Source organism: Musa acuminata, chromosome BXJ3-8 (genome assembly GCF_036884655.1).
Source record: "Musa acuminata AAA Group cultivar baxijiao chromosome BXJ3-8, Cavendish_Baxijiao_AAA, whole genome shotgun sequence".
Lineage (NCBI taxonomy): Eukaryota > Viridiplantae > Streptophyta > Magnoliopsida > Zingiberales > Musaceae > Musa > Musa acuminata.
Window position 1 is genome coordinate 3,427,116 of NC_088356.1, and position 14,095 is coordinate 3,441,210.

The window sequence follows — 14,095 nt, forward strand, 5'->3', positions numbered from 1 at the left end:
TCGGCATATTTAGAACTCAAGTCTCTCTCTTACTGTTCATTTGGTGATTGGTAAGTATAGTGTATGAAACAAGTAGCATGATCTTGTTGTTCATACGGTACTGGTTTATGCTCTCACATTTCTCGGTTGCAAGTCAAATGCAGGATATGATGGCCATGGCATGAGTGTCTGGAGCGGCAAACGTCGAAAGCAACAGTTTCCCAACCGACAACGAACTGTTTGACCATCAGCCGCCCATTTCCCATTCGCCTTGTATTGGTCAGCGGGAGGGAACAAGTGCTCGAGCTAACCTCGAGTTGCCCATTGGGCCTCCCCACCTCTGATATCACACCATACCATCGACGCGTGTCCGCGGCATGGCGTCCTCCTCCACTACTTGAGGCCTCGCGTCACACCCCTTCTCCCTCCCATCTCGGAGGCTGAGACTTGCACTCGCATGGAGGATCTCCCTCTTCATCCCCTCGGTCGAGACCTCCACCGGTGCCCCACCGCTTCCGAGGTAACACTGTGTGTACGCTTCTTCTACGAAGCCGCCGCGTGTCTTCTGATGCTGCATGACTTGGGATTCAGGTGGTGGAGGAAATGAGAGCCATCGGGGCGATCTCTGTCCCCGCGGCTCTCACCGGTCTCGTCCTCTACTCGCGCGCCATGGTTTCGACGCTCTTCCTCGGCTACCTGGGCGAGCTCGAGCTCGCCAGCGGCTCTCTCTCCATCGGGTTTGCTAACATCACCGGCTACTCCGTCCTCTCCGGCCTGGCCATGGGCATGGAGCCCATCTGCGGCCAGGCGTTCGGCGCCAAGCAACGCAAGCTCCTCGGCCTCACCCTGCAGCGAGCCATTCTGCTGCTCCTCTCCGCCTCCGTCCCCATCTCCTTCCTTTGGCGCAACATGAGGAGGATCCTGTCTTGGTGCGGGCAGGACGAGCAGATAGCCTCCGCCGCCCACGTCTTCATCACGTTCGCCATCCCTGACCTGTTCCTCCTCTCCTTTCTCCACCCTCTTCGCGTGTACCTGAGATCTCAGAATGTCACCTTTCCGGTCACCTGCTGCTCCGTCGTCTCCGTCGTCCTCCACATCCCGTTGAACTACCTCCTCGTGGTGCGTCTCCGGATGGGCATCGCGGGCGTGGCCTTGGCCATGGTCTTGACCAACTTGAATCTCTTCGTGTGCTTGCTGCTCTTCGTGCTGTGCTCTGGCTCGTGCAAGGACTCGTGGGTGCGCCCCAGCATGACCTGCCTCAGGGGGTGGTCGGCGCTGCTGAAGCTCGCCGTGCCCTCGTGCGTGTCCGTCTGCCTCGAGTGGTGGTGGTACGAATTCATGATACTCCTCAGTGGTCTGCTTCCCAACCCCAAGGCTGCCGTCGCTTCCATGGGCATACTGATCCAGACCACGTCGTTGGTGTACGTGTTCCCGTCGGCGCTCAGCTTCGGGGTGTCGGCCCGCGTCGGCAACGTGTTAGGAGCCAACCATCCCGCCAAGGCCCGGACAGCCACCATGGTGTCCTTGGCGTGCGCCCTCGTGCTGGGGCTGGCGGCCATGGCCTTCACCACGTCGATGAGACATCAGTGGGGGAGGCTGTTCACCGACGACGCAGAGATCCTGAAGCTCACGACACTGGCGCTGCCGATCGCCGGGCTGTGCGAGCTAGGGAACTGCCCTCAGACCACCGGGTGCGGCGTGCTAAGGGGGAGCGCGAGGCCGACCACCGGAGCCAACATCAACCTGGGCTCCTTCTACTTGGTCGGGACGCCCGTCGCCGTGCTCCTGGGCTTCTTCCGGAGGATGGGGTTCCCGGGGCTATGGCTGGGGCTGCTGGCGGCGCAGGCATCGTGCGCCACTCTCATGGCGTATGCGCTCGCCAGAACGGATTGGATGGTGGAGGCGGAAAAAGCCAGAGAACTGACGAAACCTTCCAACTCTCCTCCTCCTCCTCCTCCTCCTCTCATTCCTCTCACTGCTGCTACTAATGCCATCGCCGGCGGCAATAAGAGTACAGCCGCACACATCATGAATGGCGATGTGAAGAGGCTCGGTGCTTCAGAAACGGCTCCCCTCATTCCTGTGCGGGGTGAGTAGGTTTTCTGCCATTACAACCTCTCTATTCCCTCTCTCTTTTGGCATTCTAATTCTAATCCGATGCATCGATCGAGAGAATATACATGAAACTCTAAAAGCTGGAGCTTTTGGTAGTTCGATGCTGCTTCGCAGTGGAAAGCAGATGCTACGGTCACTCTCAGCTCTGCCTTCTCCGGTCCCGCTTCAGAGAGCAGCCAGCACATGTACCACCACTGAACATTCATTCTCCCTCTCGGAGGTTTGGTTTCAGCATTCCTCCGTACTTCTTTCACCTCGAAGCCAATTAATTTAAGTACATCAGTCCCATTTTCTTCCTTACATGTGTCTGTCTTAATTTCTTGACTTTTCAATGCACAGAGTACCATAAAGTGGCATCGAAAGCAATGTCAAGCATTACAGTGTTAGAGTTGCTTTTCGATATGCTCTCGTACCAGTTTTCCTTCAAAAGAATCGAATCTTGCTTTAGAGCTTTCTCACCATATAAAACCTATCGATTTGGTTTGGTTCTTTGCATTCTGATGCTTGATCTAGTGCTTTTTTACTCTGTGCTTGTACTTGGCTTCTGGTGGAGTCATGTGCATGAGGCTTACCTCATCCGGGTGTACCTTTTGTCTCCAATAAAGGGGTCAGACGTTAGATCTCTCGTGGGCGACATGCATAATTACTCCTCGTATAGAACTATGCATATTGCTGCTGGGACACAACTTGGCACTTGGAAGCTCATATGCTGCGTCAGCATCAATCACGATCGATAATGCTTTTTCGTAAGAGAATATTTCTCTAATCAAAGACTTCTTCTGACTGTAGACGAAAAATCTTCGAACAATGATTTTTTTTACTGTGATTTCTATCTCAATGGTCACATTCGAGGATTTTTCTTTTTTTTCTCGAAGAAAGGTGATCGAGAAAAATGATTCTAACTCTATGTCGGAATTAGGATACGATTGAACAAGGGTTAGGTCGCACTATCTTCATAATTGTTAGAAATCTTACGACGATGAATGAGTGGAACTAATCAAAATTAATATATATATATATATATATATATATATATATATATATATATATATAAAGTTAGATACCAATTTAACCCAAAAATTTAGATTTATTTATATATTATGAGCTAGACTCCGATACATATCATTCAACTCTCTCGATATTTACCAATATGGATTATTATTATTTATTATTATTTTTTTTCTCGTAAATAGATATTTTTAATAATAAATTTAATTAATGATTAACTTTAGACTCACACGTATGAATGAATGAATTTTTAATAATAAATTTAATTAATGATTAACTTTAGACTCACACGTATGAATGAATGAATCCTGTAAAGAGAGAGGGAGAGAGAGAGAGAGAGAGAGAAGAGAAATTAATGATTTACTTTAGACTTACAACGATGAATGGAGCTCCGGCACTGATATATTATCGCCTTTTAGTTTTTTCTCCCATTTGTTTCTATGTGGAATGGGGCTTGTATAGTCATTGCAAAACATATAGTAATGCTTTTATTTTCTCTATCTAATTTGGTAAGATATATTATAGATATGATAAATGATTATCGATTAATAGAAAAAAATTTAATTATGATATGATTTCTTAGGAGATGATCTTGATATGAAGGACTCTCCTAATTATTTATCTTGGACTATCTACTATAAATAGACAGGACCTCCTAAAGACTATATACATAATGTGTAGATATGTGGATACTTGGATATGTAGTTAAGAGGAGACGAAGATACTTGATATTGTTGAAATATTATAGATTTTCTTTTATCTCCTCTTATCACGTGGACCAGTCAATAAGATATTACAAGTCTTCTCTCATCTCCCCTTGTATAAATGAAGCATAAGGATGATTTTTTAGCTTATAATTGATATCAGAGTCATGTTTGTGAAATTAAATACTTTAGATCTAATTGTTAGCGCTACTCGCTTACAAGGTGTTATTCAATTTTTATTTATGATGCATAAATGATTCATTTATATTGTCGATCTACTTTTCTATCCAATCCATTTTATCGCTTGCTTGCGGGTGATGCAAAGTTCCTCATGTTTGATTAATGGATTACTATCGACTACAGTATTATTGAGACCATGATTCTTAATGACTGCACAATAGGAAGTGCAACCATAACTGCAGATAACGATTATGGAGGTCGTCAATCGATGCATATGCATAGCCACGCAGTCAGTAGTGCACCATAGAGGCGTTTCACCAATGAGAAACATGGCAACATGACGCAACGATCAATGAGGTCGTCGGTTAATCGTGAGGACAACCACCCCACCATGGGTGACGGATGACAAGCGGCTTACAAGCGACAAACAATCATTGTTGACCCACACGCATGGGCACAATGGAACACGCGATGATAACGACAACTACGAGGGTGGCTAGCATTACGGTTTCTTATCCAAATTATAGTTTTGCCCTTGAAAATTCATTTAATTCTAATTTATATCCTTTTGATAGTTCTATGCTTCAAAATAAAAAATTTCGATCATATATCCTAAATAAAATGATAGTTTTACCCTTTAAAATTAAGAATTTATAATTGATTATTATTATTATTATATTTTTTTCTCACTTTATATTAGATGATGAATATATTATATTGTTCTTGGATCTGTGCAATGAGAATTAGATCATGATGAGATCATGATAATAAGACTAATTTGTCTATAAACACAAACCCTAAATATTCTCGATAATAGGTTATTCGATATGGACATCAAGATAGCTGGATATACTGGTGTGTTGTATAACCGTCCATATGATGGAGGTGGCTGCTCTCATAGTCACTTATATGGGGACACTATGGGTACAATGCAGGTGCTCATTGGAGAATTGGTTCACTGATTGTTTCGCTCATAGAATCCTATATGGTTAATGATATCTCATCGTCAGACAGTGATTTTGTGGTCTCAATTGTGTGTTTGGTCCTTAGATTTGAGACACCAATGATGCTCTGTATAAATACTCCGCTCTTTGCTATCAAATTTATAGGTCTGGAGGTTCCAGATCTAGCATAATCGACCATCGGAAGTGGTAACCAACCTTACAAAGGCAATTAAGTGTCGATAGAGGATCATTCACTCTCGATGTCATGAGAGGAAATGAGAGGCGTAATCCCACCTCGAGGGCATCACAAAATAAATAGAAGGCCCAGAGGATCGGGTCAAAGGGATGCTGCCCAGGTCTTGGGACAAGCAACTCGTACTTCGGTGAGATGCAATAGAGAGATCACAACCAATTCGGGTGAAATGAGAGGTGTAGCCTCGCTTCAAGGGCATCACAAAATAAACAGAAGGCCTAGAGGATCGGGTCAAAGGGACACTGCTCAGGTCTTAGGACAAGCAGCTCATACTTTGGTGAGATGCAATAGAGAGATCACAGCCAATCCAGTTGAGATGCAGTTCTGATTAAGTCACAATCATAAGCACCATGCATGGACTCCAGGTCCCAAAGGGGCTTTTGGATCCATCAGAATCATCCCCAAATGAGGGTAAATCAACCCGCGCCACTCTTAGATTACTCGAGGATGAAGCATGGACCTCAATGGACTATCGACTTAATGAATCAAAGCTAGTTTGAGAGGGCGAAGACATCTCGACCTAGTTTGTGGACGTTAGAGGATTGCTGAGGGAGATGGGGAGAGGTCGATCAACCCTTCGAAGGCAATGACAAAGGGTAAGACAAAAGCTCTTGAAATCCAAGAATGTGAAGGCTAAAGAAAAGGGCTAAGGCACAAAATGATCCTTTCCCCCTAGCAAACAAAAGAAATTTGAAGAAAGTTCTCACCCCCTTGCCTCCCACAATTGGGTTAATTGTCCCCAGCTCGGAAGATTCTTGATGGCAGGAAGCTCTCTTCATGATAGCACCTCGAGGGAGCCCCTGATAGTAGGGGAACTCGAGCCTTATCATAAAGGGTAGAAGCTTCAAGACCCACTAAGAGGGCACGAGCCTCGAGACCTATTGCACCCTTGACAAGGCAGAAAAAAACCCACCACGACTTGAGGAGGCGAGAAAAATCCACCACAATCTGATGTCCACTTGCTAGCCGCCTCACCTTGCCACGACATGATGGATTGGCAAGCTAGGACCTAACGCCTTGGCCAGCTACATGAGGGTTTGCCCTGTGGGAACATCCCATCCCGATCGACGATGATAGGTTGCACAAACTTGCTACGGCAGGGATGAAGGTCCGACATGACGAAAGCACTTGACTCGCTATGGTGGAAATGAAGACCTGCTACGTCGAAATAAAGGCCCGCCCCGATGGAAGCCCTTAACCCGCTACGGTGGGATGAAGCCCCACCATTACAGAAGCCCTTAACCCGCTACGGTGGGATGAAGCCCTACCATGACAGAAGCCCTTAACCCGCTATGGTGGAAACGAAGACTCACTATTCGCTATGGCAGGTCGAAGGTTCACCATAGTAGAAAAGAAGACCCGCTACGATGGGGATGAATGCCATCTATGGTCGAAGCCCACTGACTTACTACAGTGAGGATGGAGACCCACTATAGCAAGGACAAAGACTCGCTATGGTGGAAAGCAGACCCGCTACGATAAGAATGGATACCCACTATGACAGGGACGAAGGCCCACCACAGTGGAACCCCACTGACTCACTACGATGGGGACAAAGGTTTGCCATGACGAAACCCCCCTAACTCGCTATGGTAGGGACGAATGGCTGCCACGATAGAAAAATCAGGAAAAAGATGCCCAAGATGTGTGCCGAGAAACCTGACCAACGTCGGGGCATTTTGTTATAATGAGCGCACTGAGTAAGACACACTAGAAGCATATGAAATAGAATGACTCGAATCCACTACTGTTTCAACTCCATAAGAAATAACTTTATCATCGGAGGGGTTACGTCAAAAAATCTCCTCCGACGCTGATCTCTTATACAGAATCCCCAAGGAGACCAAGGCACACCTCGACTCAGTCCCAGAACCCCGAGGAGGTCAGAGCATACCTCGGTTCGATTTAGGAGTCACCTTATACAGTCAATTGCCATCTCGAAATTGTTTCGATCGAACCTTCCCGGACTTCAATCTCGTCGCTCAATCGCCACATGGGTCATTTGGACGACCTTGTGCCTTTGAGACAGAATCAAATCACGATGATTCACGACATCAAAATAATAACACCACCAATCGCACCTCCCACGCTTCCCCGATTCATATCATGATGCTCGAATCATGTCTCCGTTAGTAAAGTCAATCAACGGTGAAGAGAGAGAGAGAGAGAGAGAGAGAGAGAGGCGAAGTGGTTGACCAGATGTGGGACTTCCTTACGTTGGGTCAACAGGTTGGTTGCATGGCCTGGGAGGTCGCAACCCTTCTCCAACGTGTCCTAATTGCAATGAGGTTGAAGAGGATCGTTTGGGATACGGCTCAAAATTCATCTGTACTCGGTCTCAAACCGTTAATCGTCAATGCAAAAATTATTGGATTTCAGTTCGATTTCGAATCGAACTATCTGAATCGATTTAAAACCGACAACTGATTCAAATCGGTTCGGATTTAAGGAGTAACTCAAAACACTGAATCCAATCATCTTGATCTAAAAGCTTAAGAAAACACTGAATCCAATAATAATAATATTATTATTCCATCTAAAGACTTAAGAACTGAGGAGATCTAATTTTTATTTCTAACATTCAATTATGCGTTCGTCGCAAACAAAACAGTTGAATTCCATGTCGTGTTGCTGCTGCCAATGACTACAGGACTGCATGTATACATTCCATCGGTGGCCAAATGCACGAGCCGCGAACTGGAAAGATGTCACCGCCAGCCTACTACAGTAGCACATACGCTCGAGCAAGCATCGGGTCGACGTAACAGTGTCTTCCATGGTCGTTGCTGCCACCATCAACACCGCGAGGAATTAAAGATCACAAAGCGATACATAAAATTAAAATCTTATTAGTTGTGCAATGCTGTGAATCATCTGCTAGAATTTGGTAAATATTTGGACTAATTTCTGTCGATGAAATGAGAGACCCCTTTACGAAGATGCGCCGTCCGGAGAGGGATCTAATCGGAAGGAACTTTTAAATACAACGCGAACCAAATCCTTTCCGATGACCGAAAGGGAGGCGCAGACCAAAGACATCACAGCAACGACCACGGCGGAATCACAAAAGCAAACAACGCGAACCAAACGAGACCGACATAACTTTAACGACACCACAGAGCCCTCGACCACGGCTCACTTCCTCCAGTTCCCGTCCGACGCGCCACCACCGCCCCTCGGGAAGCGGGACGCACCGTCACCACCGGCGTATCCGCGGTCGCGGCCGTACCCACCGCCTCCTCCGTAGCCGCCACCGCCTCCTCCGTAGCCACCACCGCCTCCCCCATAGCCACCGCCGCCTCCTCCATAGCCGCCGCCGCCTCCTCCGCGGTTGTACCCTCCTCCGTCACGGCGACCACCACCGTACCCGCCGCCTCCGCCGCTGCGGAAGCCGCCCCCGCCGCTGCGGGCCTGGGCTTCGTTGACGGTGATGCTCCTCCCATCGAGGATCTGGCCGTTCATCCCCTCGATGGCGTCCCTCATCGACTGCTCGTCGCGGAAGGTAACAAACCCGAACCCCCTCGACCTCCCCGTCTCCTTGTCATTGATGATCTGCACCCAGAACACAGCTCACGCCATAAGATCCAACAGATCCGCGAAAGAGGAGAAGAAAATTAGTCGACAGACGGGTCAAAAGGCAGATCACCTTGGACTCGATGATCTCGCCGAAAGGGCTAAAGGCCCTCTCGAGGGAAGCGTCGTCGGTGGCCCAGGCGAGGCCGCCGACGAAGCAACGGAACTCAGAGTCGGAATTCGCCATCGGAGGAAAAGAGAAGGGCGGGGAGAAGAAACCAACCCGCCTCGAAGAGAGCACGAGAAACCCTAGATCTATAAATCGCGCCAATTTATAGAGAACAGTAGGCGATGAGGTAATCTCACCGCGCAAAGGATCTACCGTCGGAAACATCAAGACGCCGACCAGCTTTTAGGGTCGAGCAAAATATCTGCATGTCCGAAATTACCTCCCCACCCCTCGAAGCGTTATCCGTGTTCGAGGTGTGGAGGGTGACGGTTTTCTGGGTCAGGTTCTGACTCACCCCTGTTCGTGTCCCTGCCTCGTGATTGGAGGAAGCAACAGTGCCGCACCGCGGGGACCCACGATGAACCAATAAAAAAAAGGGGCGGATACTCTCCTCCCTCCGATTGCACGATCCCGACGTCCAAGCAAGTACTCCTCGTCGTGACGATCGAGGGAAGAGGAATCGTGCGGCAAAGATGATGCCACGTCTTTCGATCGTGTCGCGTAAGACAACCAAACTGACCTCAAAAAATATCGGTATCGAATTATAATTCTTTTCAGACGTCACTCCCGCTTTCATTCATATGTCATTTGGGCACATCACATCACAACTTATCGTTATAATGATTCCCTGTTAGTGTCTCAATAGATTTCTAATCATCTTATGTATATTTTTATTTTGATTTTTTTAAAGATATTGACTGGTTAAATATTTTAATGTCATGAACTCCAATTCCTTATCATTTACCTTTTGTAAAGAAAATATATTCTGCTCCCCAGCAAATAAGAGCCAAAAATAAGTACCATTAGGCTGACAGATTGAATGGACATATATTACTCATGATATAGAAAAGGTCCTTGACATGAAACATAATTATAAGATTAAGTGAATATACACACTTGAAGATTCCAGGCATATACCCATGTATGAACGAAGAAAGGCAATCACTTAAAACTTATAGGAGAAACAGCATGAGAGATTTGGCACGAATTAGTGTATTGTAACAAAATATAAAATCTGAAGTTGGCATACACATGAGAAGCAATGCTAGATATTTGGCATGCACAATTAAACATTGAAATAGATAGAACAGTCTCTTCCGATTGGTTAGTACATTACTGTATAAGTAATTGGTCTCATGTTCTGAGTCCCATGAGAACAAAATATAAATCTGAACTTGGCACACACATGAGAAGCCAATTATACATTGAAATAGATAAAACAGTCTCCTCGGACGAGCGTCACATACGTCATTCTATGTAATAAATTTTTTCTAATTATTTTTAATGAAAAAATAGATGAGACAGTAACTATTACTGATAAGAACAGGTAGGACAGAACAATTCACCTGTGACGCAAGGCAAAAAGGCACATCATCAATTTGATCTGGGGGATGCTTCTCTTCGGCGTATGAGCATGATACTCTATCACAAAACATCAACTTGTTCTCCACTTCATCGGATTTGCTGCTCTCGAGTCTTGATCACTAAAACCAAGACCTGTTGACAATTCCATCAGGCACCATCATCTCGCTAGAAATAAAAAAGAAGCATGGTTTTCTATCATCAATAACAGTTTGTCCCAAAAGAAGAAGTAACATTTTCCTATGATTTACTAACCTTCCAACCATGGATCAGATTTGTCCGATGCTCTTGGATTCTGGGAGAATGGTACTTGTTCTATCAAGTGCAAGTGGTTGTGTAAACAAACAAGAATATCTATGAAATCTCACTGCATGAACAATTTATATTACCTTAAATCATAAAAAATTGTCTGAACGTAAATATCTCAGGAACACTTTCATCGATTACCATCATTTTCTTTCACCTCAGTTACAATGCCACTGCAAAGTTCCCCAGCAAAAGAGATGCCCCACTCAGCCACAACAAACTGATAAGAAAATAAAAAACATGATGCCATACTAAGGATAATTGCAGAAATTAGATGTACCTGAATCATAATAAGTAGATGATCTCGACCAGGCAGCCTAATTTTCACAGGCAGAATGCTTACTGAGATTCTTCTGCACCTAGTCATATTAAGGCAGCTTCGGCGATATGTCTGATCTAGACACAAGAAATAAGTGGAACCCAATGTATAAGGCTCTTGCATTTGCAAGGTATCGGATAGACCAGCAGTTTTACCTCCACATACAGAGAGACACTTTTGGCAATATTGACACAAGAAATTTTTTTTATAAAAAATAAATATTTTTTGCACAAGGAAAAAAAAAAAAATCTAAGTTAAGATGAAAAATAGGGCATATGAATCAATGCGCTCTATGACTTGATATGAAGCTATAATCTCTAGAATGATTAGGTCAATGAAGTATAAACTATATATGAAACAAAAAAAGAAAGCATAAGGTGCTTGCTTTGAACTTTATTTTAAGAGAGATGATCAAATGGTAAGGAGACTATCGCAGTACAAGTAACAAGTTGATTGAGGTAGATTAAACAAACTCATAGAGTTGACTTTTCGACAAAGCCCAATTCTAGATGAGGTTTTGTGGCTAAAGTACCATAATCGGACGATCCAACAACATCATTTGTGATGAATATTAAAGAGCAGGTATCTCTCGATGTGACTATAGTCTTGTGCAGATATCACAAGCTGAAGTTACAGAGCAGGTATCTCTTGATGTTCTTAGTGATGAATATTAAAGTGGATGTAGATGACAACAGAATAATTCGCTGCTTGAGTACAACATAATCAATCAAGCACTACTTGCTAGATTTTCAACAGTCTAATGAGGTTACATCTAATTTCATCATAGCCTATTTGACTTTGAAGAAGCAAATGCCTCAAATTACATGCGAAGAATAATATTTAGATTTCATAAAGAGGAAAAAGTACATATACAAATATAATTAAAGGTTGTATCTGGAAGACGATCATCACTATCCTAGATGGTCATTTTATCGTTAGGGATCTCGCAATCTAATACAGTCTTCCCCTCTCATGATGATAACTAAATAGCCCTTCGATCACACTCCATGTCTCTCATTCCTTCTATCCAAATAGATCGTAACCTGATTCCACTAATATCGTTTGCTAGGACAAATTCCAAGGGCAAATTTGATAAAGGAGACAAGATAATCTAACTGCATTCCTTTATCTTCATGCAACCCATTTCCAAAAGCGAATCCTCCACATCAAATTGGAAAGGGCATTCAACACAGCAGATCAATCGAAGTTTCGGAACAAACGGAATTCGCGAAATCCTCATCCAGAACGCTCACACAGAAATCCGGAAGAAGAAGAAGAAGAAGAAGAAGAAGAAGAAGAGCCCTTCCCTCCGCAACTCCATGGGAAGACGCCGGAAGTCGAAACCCTCCGCCGGTCCCGTCCAGTTCAGCAGAGCCCTTCCCTCCGATTCCCTGATGCGGACTGGGCCGAGCTTAAAGTGGCCCGAACACCACATTACCATCCCAAACCAAAATTAATGGAGATTAATATACATACATACATAAACGCTAATAGTGTCAATTTACTAAATTGAAATATATCGGCTAAATTAATTAATAAAGACTTAAATAATTTATTACAATATAATATATTCGAACCCTATCTTTATCACTTATCCTTTACAAAACAAAACAAAAATACTAAATATAATAGCTTGAAATCAACCTATTAACCACATAATTCTACCCAAAAGAAAACAACTATATACACTTGTGATCTAAAGTTAGCTTTATCATGGCGACATGACAGCACAAAACAAATGCTGTGTTCCTTCCTTTTTAGTTGCAAGCGCGTTGATTCCATCTCTCCACATCACAGGGGAAGAGGAAGGCATTAATGAAGCAGTTGACTTGATTTGGAGTTGACTTCCCAAAGTCACGATAACAGAGTACTACCTTCCGTCCAACCTTTATCTAATGATCCATTATATTGTATATTATCTCCTATATATTATATTGTATATATATATCCAATTATCTATTATATTGTTAAGAATCCATGGCATCATAATAATTTATCTAATGATCTCCTATATATTACTCGCTCAGCAGTATGCATTATCTCGATGATCATTCGATCCTAACCCGTCCACGTCACAGAAAGAGACACTTGTGTTGACGGAGAAAACGCGTTCCCACTTGGTAATGGTTTCCCATTCCATGCAGTGTGTGTGTGTGTGTGTGAGTGCAGAAATCAGCACTGTTGCCGGTTGACCAATTGAAAGGTACTGCAGCGGTCAACATGGATTCTGATGGGAAGCCAATTGGCCGTCGATATAAGACATGCATAGCCGTAGTATCCTCTTATTAATATATCTTAATTATATTCTCTTGGAAATTTTGAGGTATGGGGCAATAAGTCGATTATAGAGGTGTCATGATTAAGAGTAAGTCTCACGCAGGAAACATGAACCTTTGAGTGACGATCAAGGATGCTGGAGAACCTCCTCCGATGATGATTAGAAGATTCGAGGTTGGATGATGTAAAATTCGTGAGCATTTTGTCGATTGTTACTCAAATATTAAATTAAAATGATAAGTGACAGGCAAAATAATTACATAAGTATTAACTCATCTAGTCGGAGACTGTTATCTGGTAAATAATGTGGGTGGAAGAACCCTCTACCCCTTTCCTATGGGTGTTAATAAAAGCACGATCCATCGATCTCTGCCCATCTTGATCTTCGGAAGAGTCGCACGAGCCAATTACAAGGTGAATTAATCCCTGATACTAATATGCATCCTTATTTCTCCTTTTTTTTGGTACATCTATTGTAAATGATCCATCACCCATTATCTATCATGATTTTGGAAAGGCCTACACACCTAGCGACATAGGGTATTCTTTAGGTGGTGTGGCCTAATTCTTATTTTTCCTTTTTTCGGATACCTAATGCAGGGGACCATCCCTTGCTTATCCTAGATATGCTCTAGCCTAACAAACGACACCCCCACAACCATCATTCCCTGATGTCACTCATAGAGATATGTGTCCATTAGCCATTAATATAAATGAGTCTTTGTAGGACGTAAGAAGCACCTAAACTAGTGGTTGGTCTTATTTCATTGATCGTTCAAGTATAAAAATAAGCCCCCAAAGTGTAAAAAGGGAGGCATTTCAATCATTTTTCATTTCCCAACTAATCTTGTCGTTGAAAGGGTTGGATTGAAAATATCGTCTCGAAGTTGATCGCTTATATAGTGA

General features: G+C 44.0%; 2 protein-coding genes and 1 long non-coding RNA gene across 5 annotated transcripts; 1 reads left to right on the forward strand and 2 right to left on the reverse strand.

Annotated features, from left to right (window-relative positions):
* Positions 1 to 369: 369 nt before the first annotated feature.
* On the forward strand, positions 370 to 2,390 carry LOC135644918 (protein DETOXIFICATION 48-like). Its single transcript, XM_065162895.1, has 3 exons — positions 370 to 499; positions 571 to 2,068; positions 2,191 to 2,390. The coding sequence occupies exons 1-3, from the start codon at positions 437 to 439 to the stop codon at positions 2,361 to 2,363; spliced, it is 1,734 nt and encodes a 577-aa protein (XP_065018967.1). The 5' UTR covers positions 370 to 436; the 3' UTR covers positions 2,364 to 2,390.
* A 5,622-nt stretch (positions 2,391 to 8,012) lies between these two features.
* On the reverse strand, positions 8,013 to 9,068 carry LOC103993803 (glycine-rich RNA-binding protein GRP1A). The gene is made up of 2 exons (XM_009413997.3): positions 8,830 to 9,068; positions 8,013 to 8,735 (listed from the first exon to the last, which is right to left on the reverse strand). Exons 1-2 carry the CDS (start codon positions 8,941 to 8,943, stop codon positions 8,319 to 8,321), a joined length of 531 nt encoding a protein of 176 aa, XP_009412272.3. The 5' UTR covers positions 8,944 to 9,068; the 3' UTR covers positions 8,013 to 8,318.
* A 916-nt stretch (positions 9,069 to 9,984) lies between these two features.
* On the reverse strand, positions 9,985 to 12,331 carry LOC103993802 (uncharacterized). Of its 3 annotated transcripts, XR_001979409.2 has the most exons (5): positions 10,874 to 12,331; positions 10,677 to 10,766; positions 10,543 to 10,602; positions 10,272 to 10,422; positions 9,985 to 10,178 (listed from the first exon to the last, which is right to left on the reverse strand). It is a non-coding gene; the product is annotated as an uncharacterized LOC103993802 (long non-coding RNA). The 3 variants fall into 3 exon arrangements; XR_672403.3 differs by having other exon boundaries at positions 9,985 to 10,422; XR_001979408.2 differs by having other exon boundaries at positions 9,985 to 10,455.
* Between the last annotated feature and the right edge of the window lie 1,764 nt (positions 12,332 to 14,095).

Excerpts from the sequence above, each read along its gene's own strand:
- LOC103993803 (XM_009413997.3), bottom strand. The coding sequence starts at position 8,943 with ATGGCGAATTCCGACTCTGAGTTCCGTTGCTTCGTCGGCGGCCTCGCC. Across the intron at positions 8,736-8,829 it reads GCGAGATCATCGAGTCCAAG|ATCATCAATGACAAGGAGAC; the intron begins GTGATCTGCCTT and ends TTCTGGGTGCAG.
- LOC135644918 (XM_065162895.1), top strand. The coding sequence starts at position 437 with ATGGAGGATCTCCCTCTTCATCCCCTCGGTCGAGACCTCCACCGGTGC. Across the intron at positions 500-570 it reads GGTGCCCCACCGCTTCCGAG|GTGGTGGAGGAAATGAGAGC; the intron begins GTAACACTGTGT and ends CTTGGGATTCAG. Across the intron at positions 2,069-2,190 it reads TCCCCTCATTCCTGTGCGGG|TTCGATGCTGCTTCGCAGTG; the intron begins GTGAGTAGGTTT and ends AGCTTTTGGTAG.